This window comes from Cryptotermes secundus, unplaced genomic scaffold, assembly GCF_002891405.2.
Source record: "Cryptotermes secundus unplaced genomic scaffold, Csec_1.0 scaffold973, whole genome shotgun sequence".
Taxonomy (NCBI): Eukaryota; Metazoa; Arthropoda; class Insecta; order Blattodea; family Kalotermitidae; genus Cryptotermes; species Cryptotermes secundus.
Genome location: NW_019745099.1, coordinates 522,106 through 537,588, shown reverse-complemented (window position 1 = coordinate 537,588; position 15,483 = coordinate 522,106). Strand labels below are relative to the sequence as shown.

The 15,483-nt window shown below is 40.1% G+C and overlaps 1 protein-coding gene across 1 annotated transcript in view; it reads left to right on the top strand.

Annotated features, from left to right (window-relative positions):
* Nucleotides 1–15,483, top strand: part of LOC111875004 (box A-binding factor) — a 70,866-nt gene that overhangs the window by 35,749 nt on the left and 19,634 nt on the right. The window contains exons 6-8 of the mRNA XM_033755677.1: nt 103–275; nt 1,725–1,850; nt 12,156–12,297. Of these exons, the coding sequence (XP_033611568.1) occupies nt 103–275; nt 1,725–1,850; nt 12,156–12,297 (441 nt within the window). The remainder of the gene's footprint in view (nt 1–102; nt 276–1,724; nt 1,851–12,155; nt 12,298–15,483) is intronic.

Sequence of the window (15,483 nt, the reverse complement as noted above, 5' to 3'; positions counted from 1 at the left end):
CAAATAATACCTATGTGAGCAGTTCGATTGGTTCATTTTTATTGTTGTGTTGACGGAAATATACTGCAAAGCTTTCAAATAAACTGTTCGTTTCCATATCAGGCAACATGCTGGGGGTGGACATCAAGGAATGTGTGAATTGCGCCGCCAGTGTGACGCCCCTCTGGAGGCGTGATGGCACCGGCCACTACCTCTGCAATGCGTGTGGTTTATACAACAGAATTAATGGCGTCAACAGACCGCCCTTCCGCAACCACACCAAGAAAACTAGCTCGGTGAGTTTATTAGTATTGTTATTATGATTGGAGGGGGTGGGTTTCCCCATGCACCGCGACCAGTTTGATCTATTGTACGTCCCCCTGTGATATTCTACCAGTCTCTATATCCTACCGGTACTGGTGCGTGCCATCAGTCCCGACTCAGCCAGCGAGTTCGGCCTCTACTGGCTTAGCGGTATCTAGATGCTTCCCCCATCTACCAGAGGTATTAGAGACTGCTGTTGGGCGGGAAATGTCCTTACAAATTTGGCTCAGAGGTCTCCTTGAGACATGAGGTTCTTTTACGTGCCGTAAAGCTACGACACGGGACCTACGGCTTAAAGTCCCTCCCGGAGGACTTGTTCCCTGAATTTTTCCGCCCTTAAAAATTCCACGACCTCCTCCGAGTTTGAACCCGCGTACCTTGAGTCATGAGGTGGGAACGTTACCCCTAGACTACGGAGTCCGCTAGCTCGGTGAGTTAGTCTCTACTTAATTATTCCGATCAGTGTCATTTGGAGTACTTGCACATGGGGTAGTTTTCAACGCTTCGACTTGAAAATATGAATTGAAAATGAAAACAAATATAAAATATTTGAGGTTTTCACGGCGGAGACTATGAAGAACGCCGTCTTCTGGGATGTGGCGTCGTGGCAATAANGTTGGTAGTATGCGTGTCCTTATCCTGATGAGGATATTGCCGGCGCAGGCTGCAATGAAGAGAATGGAAATTTATACCCAGTTTTGTAAAAAACGACTTTACAATTGGTTCCTTTACACTTTGACATGCATGATTAGCCTTAGTATGAAAACCCGAAAGAAAGAAACTACTAGCAAAATGTGGACATACACGTAGTTGGGAATAATATTAAAATAAATCTTAAAAAAACAAGTGTGGAAGAGTTTTGACTGGACTCATGTGGCTGTGGAAGAGGATCTGTGGAGAGCAATAATGAGCCTTCGGGTTTCATATTATTGTCACGTATTTATAGGCGTGACTAATAAACGGGGGTTCGATCGGTTTATTGGATTTATTAACTACTCCTTTTAAGATACTCAGCCGAACCCTTCCTCCTGGACTGCCAGGTCTCCATTCTTTTTCTGGTATATTTCTGTTCTCTACTACTTATATTGTCTCGAAGGCAGAGCCATAGAAATCACCGCTTCCTCTATTGTTGTATATATAGCGCCGTTGCATAGCAACGGAAGTTATTCAATTGTTGCCTGCGTATTCATTGCCGCGGGAATGTGTATACAGAGTCGTCGCCTAGCACTATGTATATCGTACATGTCATAATAGTCTGGGAATATATTGAGTGGCTGAACATTAGTGAGCTCTGAAAAAGGACTCAGCTCCATGGTATAAGCTAATCAGTCTCTCCTCTCAACGGAGATGGCTCTGTTTTGCACGCGATACAGACACTGCTTGAAGAAGTGTTAATATTACTGCTTTCTTGTGTTAACCAGACCGGCAATCGGCGGACAGGTGTCTCATGTGCCAATTGCAACACGAACACAACGACTTTATGGCGACGCAACAACAGCGGAGAGCCGGTATGCAACGCCTGTGGTCTCTACTTCAAACTCCACGGGGTAAGTATAACAATTATTTATATTTTGCATGATGACAATATATGTTCGTACTCTTAGAGATCTAGAATTAGAATGGTCAAAGATGATGTAGTATTCATACCGCGTCTCATGAATATTTGAGGACTGGTTCTAAGGAGACACACATAAGGAGACACGAGGAAGCTAGACGTACTGTGCCTTTATATCGCGTCACAAGACGCGGAAACTTGTCTGAAATTTTAATATTATAGCATTGCGTGCCCGCCAAAGTAGTAAACTAGACGTGGCATACACATTACAGAAGGACATTCTATAAATGCTACAGAATATCGTGTAACTTAAAAAGAACGTTAAAAACTGAAATAAAAAAACAACCGAAATGTTATTAAGTCCTAGAACTACTGAATTCGTTATGTGGAAGTGAAAATTATACAGTTAAAGCAAGGAGAATAAGTGGAATATAATACATAGGTATAGAAAATATTATATATGAATTCATTGCTAGGTAATTGCTTTTTTGAAACACAACTTCGAGGTTGTGACAGAGACATGGATTCCTACGCAACACATACAGACTCATTTCCGTTACAAATGCTAGATAGAAACTGTTCACACAGCAACGAAAGACACTTTTCGATGACAACCACAAGAACGAAAAAGTGTACCGTTCCACGGAGTGTTTCATATCGGTCCGTGTGAAGCCAGCTTAGATCGAGAGAAATGACCAGACAGAGGGGATACAAAAGACAAGGAATATTCTGAAGAGTCCCACTGAGTGTCAGAAGCCCAATGCGAGGACAAGACGGAAGAGAGAAGCCTGGATACAGACAAGGAACATCTAAGAGTGGAAGTGCTGAAGGCTTTACTTTATATGTTATTGTGCCAGTGAGCTTTCGAAGCGTTATGATTATTTGTAGTTACGACTGGTGACTCTCCAATAAATCGATTCATCAATCCAGAGAACCCATTAATTACTAGCCACTAAAGAAGACAATAGGAAAGAAACGAAAAAGCACTGAGTAAAAAATAAATTAGATGAACAAATACAACTTGATAAAGCTTCCGGATAGAATGATTGATAAAAAAGAGCGAAAGAGTATCTGTGGTACAAACCAAAAAGACTCCGAGAACAGGGAATATTTGGGGAAATATGGGAAGTCGTTACCTCTTCCACGAAGAGCAGAGGAGGGAATGCAAGAAGGCCAGAATGTAATTACGCAAATTAATTGAATTCTCTTTGTTTACGTGTAAGAGGACGGGCAGGTGCTGAAGCTTCAACCCTATAATACGATGAATAACGTGGGAATGCAGACAGAAATAATTTTAGTGATATATAAGTTAATACATAATTCAGTTTCCTCCAGTTGTTTCTTTTTTGGATGTCATGCTGTGTTGGTAAGCAATGAGATCATTAAAGCCTATAGTTTCCCCAGATAATTCTCCTGCACAAGGAAGTAACCTTTAAATTATAAAGCTTCATGTCTCAGACTTAAAAAAATGTGCGAAATGAAATTTTAAGTCTCTCTTGAATAAATCCATAATTATGAAATTTCTTGAAAATCAATAGTTGCTTAGCTGGGCAAGAAAATTTCCCTTCTTTGTGGTGAGACCCGAAGGCTCAAAACCTTGTTTACAACAGTCATTCATGAGTTAACCGTTCCCAACCGACATATTAAATTCGTGTTTTTCAAACGCAAATTCGCCCATTTACATTTATTTCTGTCGAGTTGATATCTTCCCACGAAGTTTTCCAACTAAATGTCACACGAGTTCCTTCTCTTTCTTATATATGCTACTAGTCCTTCCCCCCCATCTCATTCCTCCTAATGCAATTACCCTAAAATAGTACGTTAATATTAATATTAATTGACCCAAACCACTGTTAACTTGATCTACATAGCGTTTTATGCAGTAACTACCGAGTTTTCACGTAGAGATCTATTATTTTAACAACTAATAAGCATATTAACTTGTCTGTGGGAGTTGAAAATGTAATTATTCTTTTTCATTAGTTTGTTTATTGCCAACCGTCGTCCTATAGCTTAAACACACACACACAGATACAATATAGGCACTATGCTATAAGCCGGAAGGTCACAGGATGGAATCCCGATGAGGTCATTGGATTTTTTCAATTTACCTAATCCTTCCAGCCACACTATGGCCCTGGAGTCGACTCAGCCTCTAATAGAAATAAGTACCAGGAATCTTCCTGGGGCTAAAGGGCGGCCGGCGCTTAAGTTTGACAACCTCACAGTCATCTGTGAGCCTCATCTTCTCACAACTTTATGGGTTCCTTCACGGCCTGTTACAGGGATACCTTTATTTATAAATAAATAAATAAATATATATATATATAAGGCTTACAGTGTTGAGTAAGAGAATGATTGTATGCATTGGCAAGTTGAATTGAGCGCTCTTTTCTTATTTTACAACAATTCGCCTTTTCTTGGAGGAACTGAGGGAAACCACGAAAAAGCCCAGACGGCTGTTACGAAGAGAATCTAAGCCCTGATGTCCTGAGTACGAGGCTACATTCTACTGAAGCATAAGTGAATTTATGAGATTTCTTTCCAGGCACTAAGTACTATTTAACATTAGGGCCTATTCCAAATTATTTTTGTTTTGTAGGACAGGTCTCTTCATTAGTTGCATCCGTTTAAATTAAATTTATCATATTTAATTCTTGTACAGATGAGCTGGAACAGCTCACTCTCTATGGAGACTGTTTACGGACCCAATGAGCGGGGTTGGATGGTTAGCAGAAGCACTGGTTTACCCCTTAGCTACCACATCCAAAGCCGTCCCGCGGCCCACTTATTTTTCAGTCGAAAGGGTACAGGCGGCTCTTTATCTGGGCGTAAAGAGACGGGGGGGAGGGACTGATCACTCACCACTACCCAGTACCGNGCGAAGATTGAGAAGAGCAATATATACAACTATCCCCCCCCCCATGTTTTCATGTTGTGGTGCTTTGTTAAGCACAAGGAACATTTACCTTTACTTTATAGAATCGGCAATGTTCATGGCGGAACACTTGCAACGAAGTATTCGATGGACACAAACATGACACACTTGTTAATCTTCGATCGAATTAGTCCTTATCAGAGACAGATAACCGACCTTTATATTGGCTGCAAGCATTCGTCCACATAGTGAAGCATATTACACAAGGACAGCTTCACACGATCACATTTTTTATTGTATTTTCGCGACTGAATCCGAGTATGAGTCGTACCGACTAAACCAAAAAGAAAATGTCAAGACAAATTAAAATCTTAAGGCTGGCTGTCAGACGCCTTTAAAGCGGTGAGAATTCTCTGGCGTTCTCATTGTCTCCATTTTTGATGCAATGCTTTAAAGTGAGACAAGAGTTATTTACGAAAAATCAAACTGCGGTTCGCAATCATCTTGGTGATTTGCGAAATATTTCGGCCCGTCTGTTTAAAAAAATTGATGATAACGTAATCTTTATATATGATGTTTGATAAGTCCTAAAGGCCTTGTTTCGGAATTCTAATGAAAGAAACTTACATAAATTTATATTGTTAATTATTTGTTTCTCAGATCATTATTACACCCATACAAATCACTAACCTGATCCTGAAGAAAATTGCTCAAAGAGCAGTAAATTTTCAGGTCCACGTATCTTTCAACATATTAAAAATCTTCAAAAATCCAATAAAAATATCTGTGCTCGGTTATCTGGACACCCCTGCATCCGGTTGCACGGATAATATGTACTCATGACAGAGAAGCGATACCGACAGTTTCGGATCTAGAATTAGGCTTAAAATGTTTACCTGTCGGCTAAGAAGTCTTACGGATTTAAGCAATGCATTCAGTGATATTTTCCAGAATTTTCTCGTAGGTACAAAGGGAAATAGAAATTATTTTCTAGCATCATCCGTCGGACTTTGATTCCGAATAATTCCATAACAATTTGTAGTATACACGTATTCCACCGAATGGAAAGAGAAACAAGCACTGTCTGGATTGTTTTATTATATATTCCATCACTCACTCACTCACTCACTCACTCACTCATGGAGCTGACCCCTTCTTGAGAAGACGCCAATTGTGCGGCTATTCAACAACTTCTCAACATTTTATGGAACCCGAAGGTACATTACCGTGTTCATAAGCGCCCTCCACTGGTCCCTATCCTGAGCCACATTTATCCAATCCATACCATTCAATCTTAGATCCATTTTAATATTGTCCAACCACCTACGTTTTGGTCTTCCCGGTGGTCCCTTTCCTTCTGACTTTCCCACCAATATCCTATGTACATTTCTCTTCTCCCTATTCGTGCTACATGCCCTGCCCATCTCATCCTCCTTGACTTGATCATTCTAATTATACTAGGAGAAGAGTACAAGTTATGAAGCTCCTCATTATGCAGTCTTCTCCAACCTCCTGTCACTTCTTCTCTCTTCGGTTCAAATATTCTCCTCATCACCCTGTTCTCAAACACCCTCAGTCTATGTTCCTCCCTTAATGTCAGAGACCAAGTTCCACATACAGGAAGACAGAAGTAATGGGCCAAGGCACTACAGTGTTATCTTGTGCGATGTGTGTTATTTGTGTGTTGTGTCTTATTGTAGTACCACTGCCACCGGGTGAAAACCCATTTGCAGTTTAAAATAAATAAGAAGAATAGTAATGATATATGAAATCTGGCGCTCAACTCACTAAACTTAACGGCCCCCACACCGTTGCTGCGAAGGGAATACTGTATTTCCTGAGGATCTAAAACTAATCAGTCCCCATACAATAATAATACAATACTTTCACACTATCTGAAAGAACAGGAAAAGAATGCTCAGCCATCTCCGGGACATTCTCCATTTACGCATAAGAACGCCGCTTTTAGCCATGAAACGTTTGTGTTTATGGCGGAAATGGGCGATTCCCTCGAGACTTGTCGTAAAAAGAGGAAAAGTGATGACGTCATGGTTGAGGAAATATTTTCTCTTTTTGTATCTGCAGTGACGTGATGAAAGGTGAAGGGAGTTCAGAACCGTGTGTGCTGTGCCTCTGTCATGTTCTGTAAGACTAATTAGCAAGAGTTTCCGCGGAAGGAAATGGCGACTCCCACACTGATACAACACACTTCTTCAAAATATCGTTTCCACCTCCTCCTCCTCCTCTGTTATGACCAAACAATAAGGTGTTCCCCTTTGCACTTGTCGGATATTAGGTTATCTGAGGTTCTCAGCCTTACACCCTTTCGCGAGTTCCATTTTATGCCTACTGAACTACACAGAGTGCTCGCAGTACAAAGATAACTGATACAAAACATTAATATATTATTTGGCCGTTTCTATTATAATTCAAGAATCTATTTGTTCAATTGGTGTTATTCATGAATGAAAAATAGAAGGAGGTATAAAATTTATATTTTATGAAGGGATAAATCCTACATCTTTATTAACTGAAAGCGGAAATCAGGTTAAGAAGCACAAGAAAGTTGATAATATTAAAGAAGCGCAGTAAAGGTACATTTCACACTGTTCTTAATTAATTAAGCAAGATGGTATGAAGACGCGTAGGGGAGCGGAAATACAGCTTCGCCATTTCTGACCTCGGCACGAGATGAAGTTGTCAGTTTCACGCCCTTGTCGCTTTAAGCCATGAAAAAGAACCCCCGGTAACCATTCGACAGGAACTGGATGAACCTCACAGCCGGTTTGGACGCCGTGGTGAAGCAGAAAATCTCTCGCCACTGCCTGGAATCGAATCCCGGCTGTCCACCACTTAGAAACTGAGTGATAAGTGAATTCTGAAAATGTCTGGCGCGATGCTGTGTTGTACTGAGGATTGCTGAGTTTCTGGACTTTGTCCACTTTCTGATGTTCTAACAATAACTTAGTGTTTCGGAAACTGAATCTGTTTCTACTCTCAGATGAAAGGGTGTCCTGTAGACCGCACAGACCCAACTGAGTAGGTGCATCTCCACACTTTCACTTCCAGCTGAAGAAAGCCCCTTTCCGAAACATTTAGAAGATTAGACGATTAATAAAATCCATAAATTCTGTAATTCTGGTCGTCTGCCGAAACTTGCAATTGTCAGATTAAAAAATATACCGAAAGTAGAAAAATACAGCACACTTTTGGTAATCCGACATCTATGGGGCCAAGGTACTGTCGGATTGCCGAAAATGACGGATTGCTGGAAAAGTCTGAACACATTTATTTTTATTTATCAATTTTTATTGATATCATCTGTCGTAGGACGTCAAACACCACAATCTTTAGCCAAATTAATAAGTTTTTCACATTTCCAAGTTTCTTAATTATTTCCGCTTTAGCATTTAAAGTTTTATGTTTACGTTTGTCATAACTGGATATCTTCAGCACACATTAAATCCACCGCTGTATATAAAATACTGTACAGGAAAACTGTACTACTGAAGAACTGGAACACTGCGTACTAGCGAGGGTCAAAATAAATAAGTTTGTCAAGCTCGACTGAAGACATGTCAGCCTCTGTTTCCTGTAGAATCCTACACAAGGTCGCGGACTCCTGTCTGGCGAATGATACCAGATTACCGGACGTGTCGGACTAGGGCACGGTCGGGTTCCCAAGATCATACTGTACAGAGAGAAATGGTTAAAGCAGTTTTACAGACCCTATAATGAGATGCTCACTAAATTTGCAGTCAGTTACGAACCAAGGAAATACAGACATGGGAAACCATTCAGAAGACGTCGGTTAATTTGAACAAACTTCAGTTTAATCCTAGAAGGACACAGGATATATTACCACTTAATAATTCCACAGGTATCACTCAAAAGATAACTTTCATAAAATAAAAATATCTACGCTTAGGCAGGCCTGTATTAAAATAATTGTTGAGGTATGAAGAGGCGGAAAGATTCATCACGCATAAATCTTTATTGGCATGGAAGTACAATGGCAAACTTCAAGAGTTCAGGCTACGGCGCATTACTAAGCTTCTGAGCGTTGTGCGCAGCCATGTTCCTTCAGAATACTATGCGTTGGACAAAGTCTAGAAATACAGCAATCTCAAGTAAAATGGCGTTCCATAAATCGAATTCTTATAGCACTGACGTTGAAAATGATACATAATGGGCGCGAGATAGCTTGTTACTTATTTTATAAGACCACAATTTTGTCAGTATGATAATTAAGACATTGATTTGGCTGTTCAGTTTATGTGAAATATTTGTGGTATCTTATGTCTCTGCACCGAATATATTGGGTTGAAATCGCTCGAATTTCTGAACTCTAAAGATATAGCTGTTCAGAAATGACTCTAAGTGGCTTTAATCATCAATATTTACATAGCGATCAACACAAATCGCCCGAATTTCGAATATAATCATTTTAATTATCACAGTAAACTTGATTTAAAATAATGCATCAGATAAAACAATGTAATCACCTAATACTAAAAATATATCTCTTGGGGATGGTGTATTATCGCTCTGATATAACGTATTTTCAAAAGATAGGCTATCGACCCGGTAATGTGAGAGAAAACAGATCTGAAATCTTCATGAGCTCCGGAACCATAATCGTTTATTTTCACCTAAACCGGATAAGTCAGCAGAAAGATAGACAATATCAGAATCATGGATAAGTTAAGAGATGCCGATATATCTCTATGACCTTAAAGGTATCTTGTAAGGTGTCATATCTTAACTGCTGCTATTATTCTGATTGGAAGACGCTACAGCTGTTGTATCTGAGTAAGTTACAATTTTTAACTTATTTTCATATCAAATCGCATCTGCAGAATAAGATTTGTTTTGTGCGCTCTTATTCGTTCACAGAAACTTATGAATTCCCTGATCTAACTAACCATATAGGGCTACACACACAACCGCCCTTATATCCTTTAACAGTAAGTTTTGAGAAAAACTGAAACGGCCTAGTTTATTTTCAAATTGCTTCAGCTTGTAGCATAAGGCTAGCAAGACCTACACACCTATATGAATAATTATACATAATTTACATAAATGCAAGCGGCCTCCGTAGTCTAGAGGTAACGTTCCCACCTCATGACTCGTGGTACGCGGGTTCAAATACCCGGCGGAGGTCGTCGAATTTTTAAGGGCGGAAAAATTCAGGGAACAAGTCCTCCGGGAGGGACTTTAAGCTGTGTGTCCCGTGTCGTAACTTTACGGGTGGGTTTCCCCATGCACTTAGACCTGTATTGGTCCATTGTGCTTCCCTCTATGATATTCTACCAGTCTTTATATCCTACCGGTACTGGTGCTTACCATCAGTCCCGCCCAGTCAGCGAGACCGGCTCTACTAGCTGAGAGGTATCTATAATGCTTCCCCCATCTACCAGAGGTATTAGAGACTGTTGTTGGGCGGGAAACGTCCGTAATTTGGCTCAGTGACCTCCTTTGGAGATATGATATATATGTATGTATGTATGTGCATATACTGTATGTATGCATGTACTTATGTATATATGTATATGTATTTGTATGTATGTATTATTGCTATTTGGCCTTAGTGTTAGCATTTAAATATAAATATTATAAGTAATGTGTACTGAATCTATAAGCAATAGTAACAGTTTAATTTCCGATATAGTAGTAGGTACATACATACATACACATAAATGCAGAGTTGAGGAAGTTTTCGGCTAAATTTTCAAAGGGCACCTTAGAGCCTCTTTTTCACCTAATGAAGACCTTCAAATAATAATTTAAATTTCATGAACATCTACAAGACTAAGATTCTCACTGCGGTGGTCATGAAGAATGTAGTCTTGTAGATAGTGACGACTTTTCAGAGATTTCCTCCGTATACCCTGAAGAAGGAGACAGTAGATTTCTTCGAAACCTCAGTAACTATCTACCGAACTACTCGGTGTCACATACTATAAGACAACAATCTTCATATATGTTTGTTCACGAAACGCGCCTTTTGAAATAAATTTGATCAGAATATGGAGTAATTTTGTCTTCTTGTTTCTGTCTTCAAAATCGACATCATAACAGTCGCAAAGATGTTAGATTCATGTGAATTGCAAGGCAGTATAAGACTTGACATTAGTTGCAGTGATCATGTCACCTGACTCGACATAATTGTCTCCTCGGCTCGGAAGGGTACATTCCCCTTTTAGCATGCCACCTATCCGTCTACTAAAACACTAAAGCTCTTGTAGCAGAGTCCGAAGTTCATCTCAAAACCTGAGAATTATTTTTTTAATGTATCCAGTCTCCTACCAGTAGACGGCATTACCATGACAATGACTCTAGATATGCTCCCGTTCACATACGACCCTATACGAGTTAACGAATATAGGAGATGGGTTATTGTTAATCTCGGTGTAATGAACTGGACTTGGTCAGTTTCCTATAGGTTATTCCACTTCGTTATGCGGCTTCGACTGGAAGGCTGACAGTGAATGATGAATCGGAAAGCATCTGGAAGGAATAGGTCGTGATATAGAGGGTTAGCCTAAAAGAAATAGACACTTTCAAAGTTTTACAGAAAGAAGAGTTTTAATAGCATGGCGGAGATACATACATGGTTTGAAAAGTACGCCTTGAACTTTACATGGGTAAGTTACAAATGTTCTACAGGGTTATCTGGACAAAAAATTGCCTCGGCTTTGGATTGGACGTCCAACCGCCCAGAACATGGCTCTTACATGTTGGCCACCAAGAAGTCCGGATTTAACACCCTGTGACTACTTCTTATGGGGCTACATAAAGGACAGAGTTTAGGTTCCCCCCCTGCCTACAAGTGCGGACGATCTTAAACAACGCATCACAGTAGTTGCTGCAACTGCTGACGTGGGCATGCTGAGAAGCGTTTGGGAAGAAGTAGACTATCGCATTGATATTTGTCGTGTTACAAAAGGGTCATATATAGAACTCTTGTAACTTACCCATGTAAACTTCAGGGCCTACCTTTCAAACCATGTAAGTATCTCGGCCATGCTATTAAAACTCTTCTTTCTGTAAAACTTTGAAATTGTCTTTTCTTTTGGACTAACCCTGTATTTTACGTTATATGTATTCTCACATTTGCCAAGAAACTATGAGAAACCCATGAAACCTCTCAGGCTAGCCATCTTTAGGACCGAAATTGGAAGCCAAGGCTAAACAAATACAAAGCGAGTGCACGAAAAACTTACACGAAACTTTCGATTGTTTTGTGAATTGAAAAGTAGATTTTATGTTGTGAGCTATTTTTTGAGTCCTGACCAGAACCTTTGAAAATAAGGGTTAGCATTCTGGATTGTCGTAAGATGAGAACCGAAACATTGGTTCTCAGAAGATTTTGTAGCAACGTAACTCCAAGCAGTGGCCTTGTTGTTCGCCTTACAGGTCAACCGCCCGCTAAGCATGAAGAAAGAAGGTATTCAGACCCGAAAAAGGAAACCAAAGAATCCAGGACAGGGGAGCCAGGGATCAGCAGGGTCACTGTCCGGTGTCATCAAGACGGAAGGGAAGGGCAGCATTCAGCATGGTAAGTTAAAGACTTGCAGGTTTACTCGTGGCATTCACACCAGAATGCATATCTGTCTGAAAATTTTTGTGAAAAGCTTTCTCGCTTTCAGCATATTTTCAGAAGCAAATACTTGCTGCATACAATTTCAAGTCTACGAACTAAATTGTACCAACCGTGAAGCTCTTAGGATTTTTAGGTTCCTTGTGAAATGCCGGAAAGGAAATTGATTTGTTTTATTGGATTAAATCATCGTGAATTTCAGTCAGGGACACTCGACTTATTTTTTCTTCAAAAGACAATAAACTGCCATTTATCCTGAGGGCTCAAATAAACAGTTTTATTGGGCGATTTTAATGTAGACAAAATGTAGACAATAAAAACCGAATTATTACTCTCATATGTAGTTTTTACCAGGGACTTTCTTTTGTGGAAAATTCTGAAAGGAATTATTTAAACCCGTTATTTAAAAACAATTGTATAAAAAATTTAATCACAGATTTAGGAAGTGTATAAGTAAATTAAATATTGGCCTATACATCCAGTCCCCCGTAGATCTTCACGGGGTAGGGCTTAAATAGTTAAGACAAAGACAACTCCACCTTACCTCAAGAACTTCCTAATGTGACTGTGGGTGACAAACATTTAAAATCAAATGTGATACACGTTATGTTGAGTGGAAAATTGTAGTGAGATTTTCATCTGTAAAAATTACTTTGCAAGATTTGAAGTTATTATGGTGACCAAGATCATTGTCTTTGAGCGTGACGCCGTACATTTTAGTGGATAGATACTAACGTTTCGAAGGTACCTACTGCCTCCATTTTAGGGAAGAAAATTATTCTTTTACCCAGAAGATACAGGCTGTAGCTTTCTGCGAAACATCCACGAAATTACACGACATCAGATCCGAGAAGACATTAATGTTCCAGTGATGAGAGAATTGTTCAGCTTGAAACAGAAATTTTATAAGTAATTCCGAACAGACTTTAATAAATACGTATAATTGCCTTCTGCAGCAGACTAGGATCGAATATATTTGTAGGAAGACACTTAACAATATAAAATTTCAGAAAATCTTCTTTCGCCATTCTTAACTTCGACATTACATGACGGTATATATTTTCGCGTCTTCTTTTGTGGATTCAGAAGTGGGATATTGTCATGAAATGAACGAAAAAAGAAAAGCCACATACACGGGTGACTTTAAAACGTGGTTCGCAATGGTAATTGGATTTATTGATCGTTCCTTGTACAATCACTCGTAATCACAATCAATTACAATAACTCACAATCAACCTTCAGCCGAACCCTTCTTCCTTGGCTACCTAGGACTCGCTCCTGTCTGGCCTACGACGACCTCTCCTGAACTACTTATACAGCCTCGAGGCGAGTCCATAGAAAACACTTCCGTTGCCTAACAATGGATGTCCTATATTGTTGGTTGCGTGTTTGATGCGAGCTTGTTTACTGAGTCGTCACCTAGCAATGACCATACGTGTCACAAAAAGGAGCAAGGAGGACTGTAGTCCGTTTTATGGTAGTCTACATTGGCCTAAATATTAGCCTGGGAAAAATCTATGTATATATCCTGTCCGAGACTAGAAATTAATACGTTCAAAATACAAGTTAATTTCATTAACGCTGATTTAGCCAGTTCGGTATGAGTCATGCTTACCCAACTATATGTAATTTTGCAAGGGGCGTTGCTGTGTAAACGCGATCTTACAGGATAGTACATCCCTACGTTGGATTCCAGGATGAATGAGATTTCTAAGTGACGCGCTAGAATAGGAGAAAGCACAAAGAACAAAGCCAGGACGTGCGTCATTAATTGTGGGTGTGTTGTAAAATTGATTTCAAACAGCAAGATCAAAAATATATGTTCATATGTTATCATTAAGCGAGGAACTGTACATGACGTCAAGGAATCAAGATTGCTTGTTCACACTCTTCATTCGCACCCAGTCTTCAGAAGGCTGGAGTTCAATCTCGTAAGACAATTGCAACTTCTCATATTCTTTTCGGCTCTTCCATATGATAAATCTTAGAACACGCCGCTGCGGTTACCATTCATTATAACCAATACATGTATTATTCTCCATCGTATTGGATCTTCGAGCGCCAAATGAATTAGAGCGCCGATGAATAGCTTTGTGGCACATTTTACATTTCAAACCCAACTATTTCAAAGTCCATTAATCTGAAAGACAGTGGAGGTATTCAGAGTCTTTCTGGATCATACGAGGGAATTTATATGAGCTTTCGGGCACCTATCCTCACGGCACAAATAAGGAAATGCATTAATACTTGTAGTAAATGCAGACTTACTAATCAGAAGGCCGCGCCAGAGCTCAAGCGGTTAGTCGCTGGCTTCCCACCGCGGTGGCCCGAGTTCGATCCCGGTCTGGTCAAGTGGGATTTGTGGTGGACCTGCGCTGGGGCAGGTTTTCTCCGAGTACTTCGGTTTCACCTGCCAATCTTCATTTCACCAATTGTTCCACAATCACCCTCATCTATCATCTGGGGCTGGTACAATAGGCCAGAAGTGGCTGCAGTACAAGGGACGTAGTTCCACCCCACCAGCAATAAATAATAAGAAATCTAACAATTGGATGATAATGAATGATGAATGGGAAAGGATGTGAAGGGAAGAGGTCGTGATCTAATTTAAAGCACTATGTCAGCATTTCCCTGTAACGGCTGAGGAAAACCACAGAATCCTCAGTCATCACAAATCTGTCTCGGAGCCGAGATTCGAACCGGAGCCTTATGAACACAAGTTATAGGTCTTACGGGTTGACTGAGCCTGTTCTGCTACTTTCATCTGAAAGAGGCTCTAAGCAAAGAACATTTTGTAAGCCGTCACACTGATCTTCACGTAAGTCACTTCGCAAATACAAGATCAGTAAAACCGAAGGAGATCAATAAAAGACCTTGGATGAAGCTGTCACGTAGGCTTCCAATGAAGAGTTTTCTTATCTGTTGCCAAGAACTCGAACCCTACACTTGAATAGAATTCAATAGTTGCGCCGAGCTTTCCGGTGATCTGACAGTGTTTGCTCACCCGACTGATAACAGCGACCATGTGTACAGATATACCATCAGTAATGCACCAGTACAGTTCAGCCACAAACCCGACATTAATCTCTCCAGTATCAAATGACAATGGTACAGAGAGTAGACACTGCTATAAGCCAACTCCCT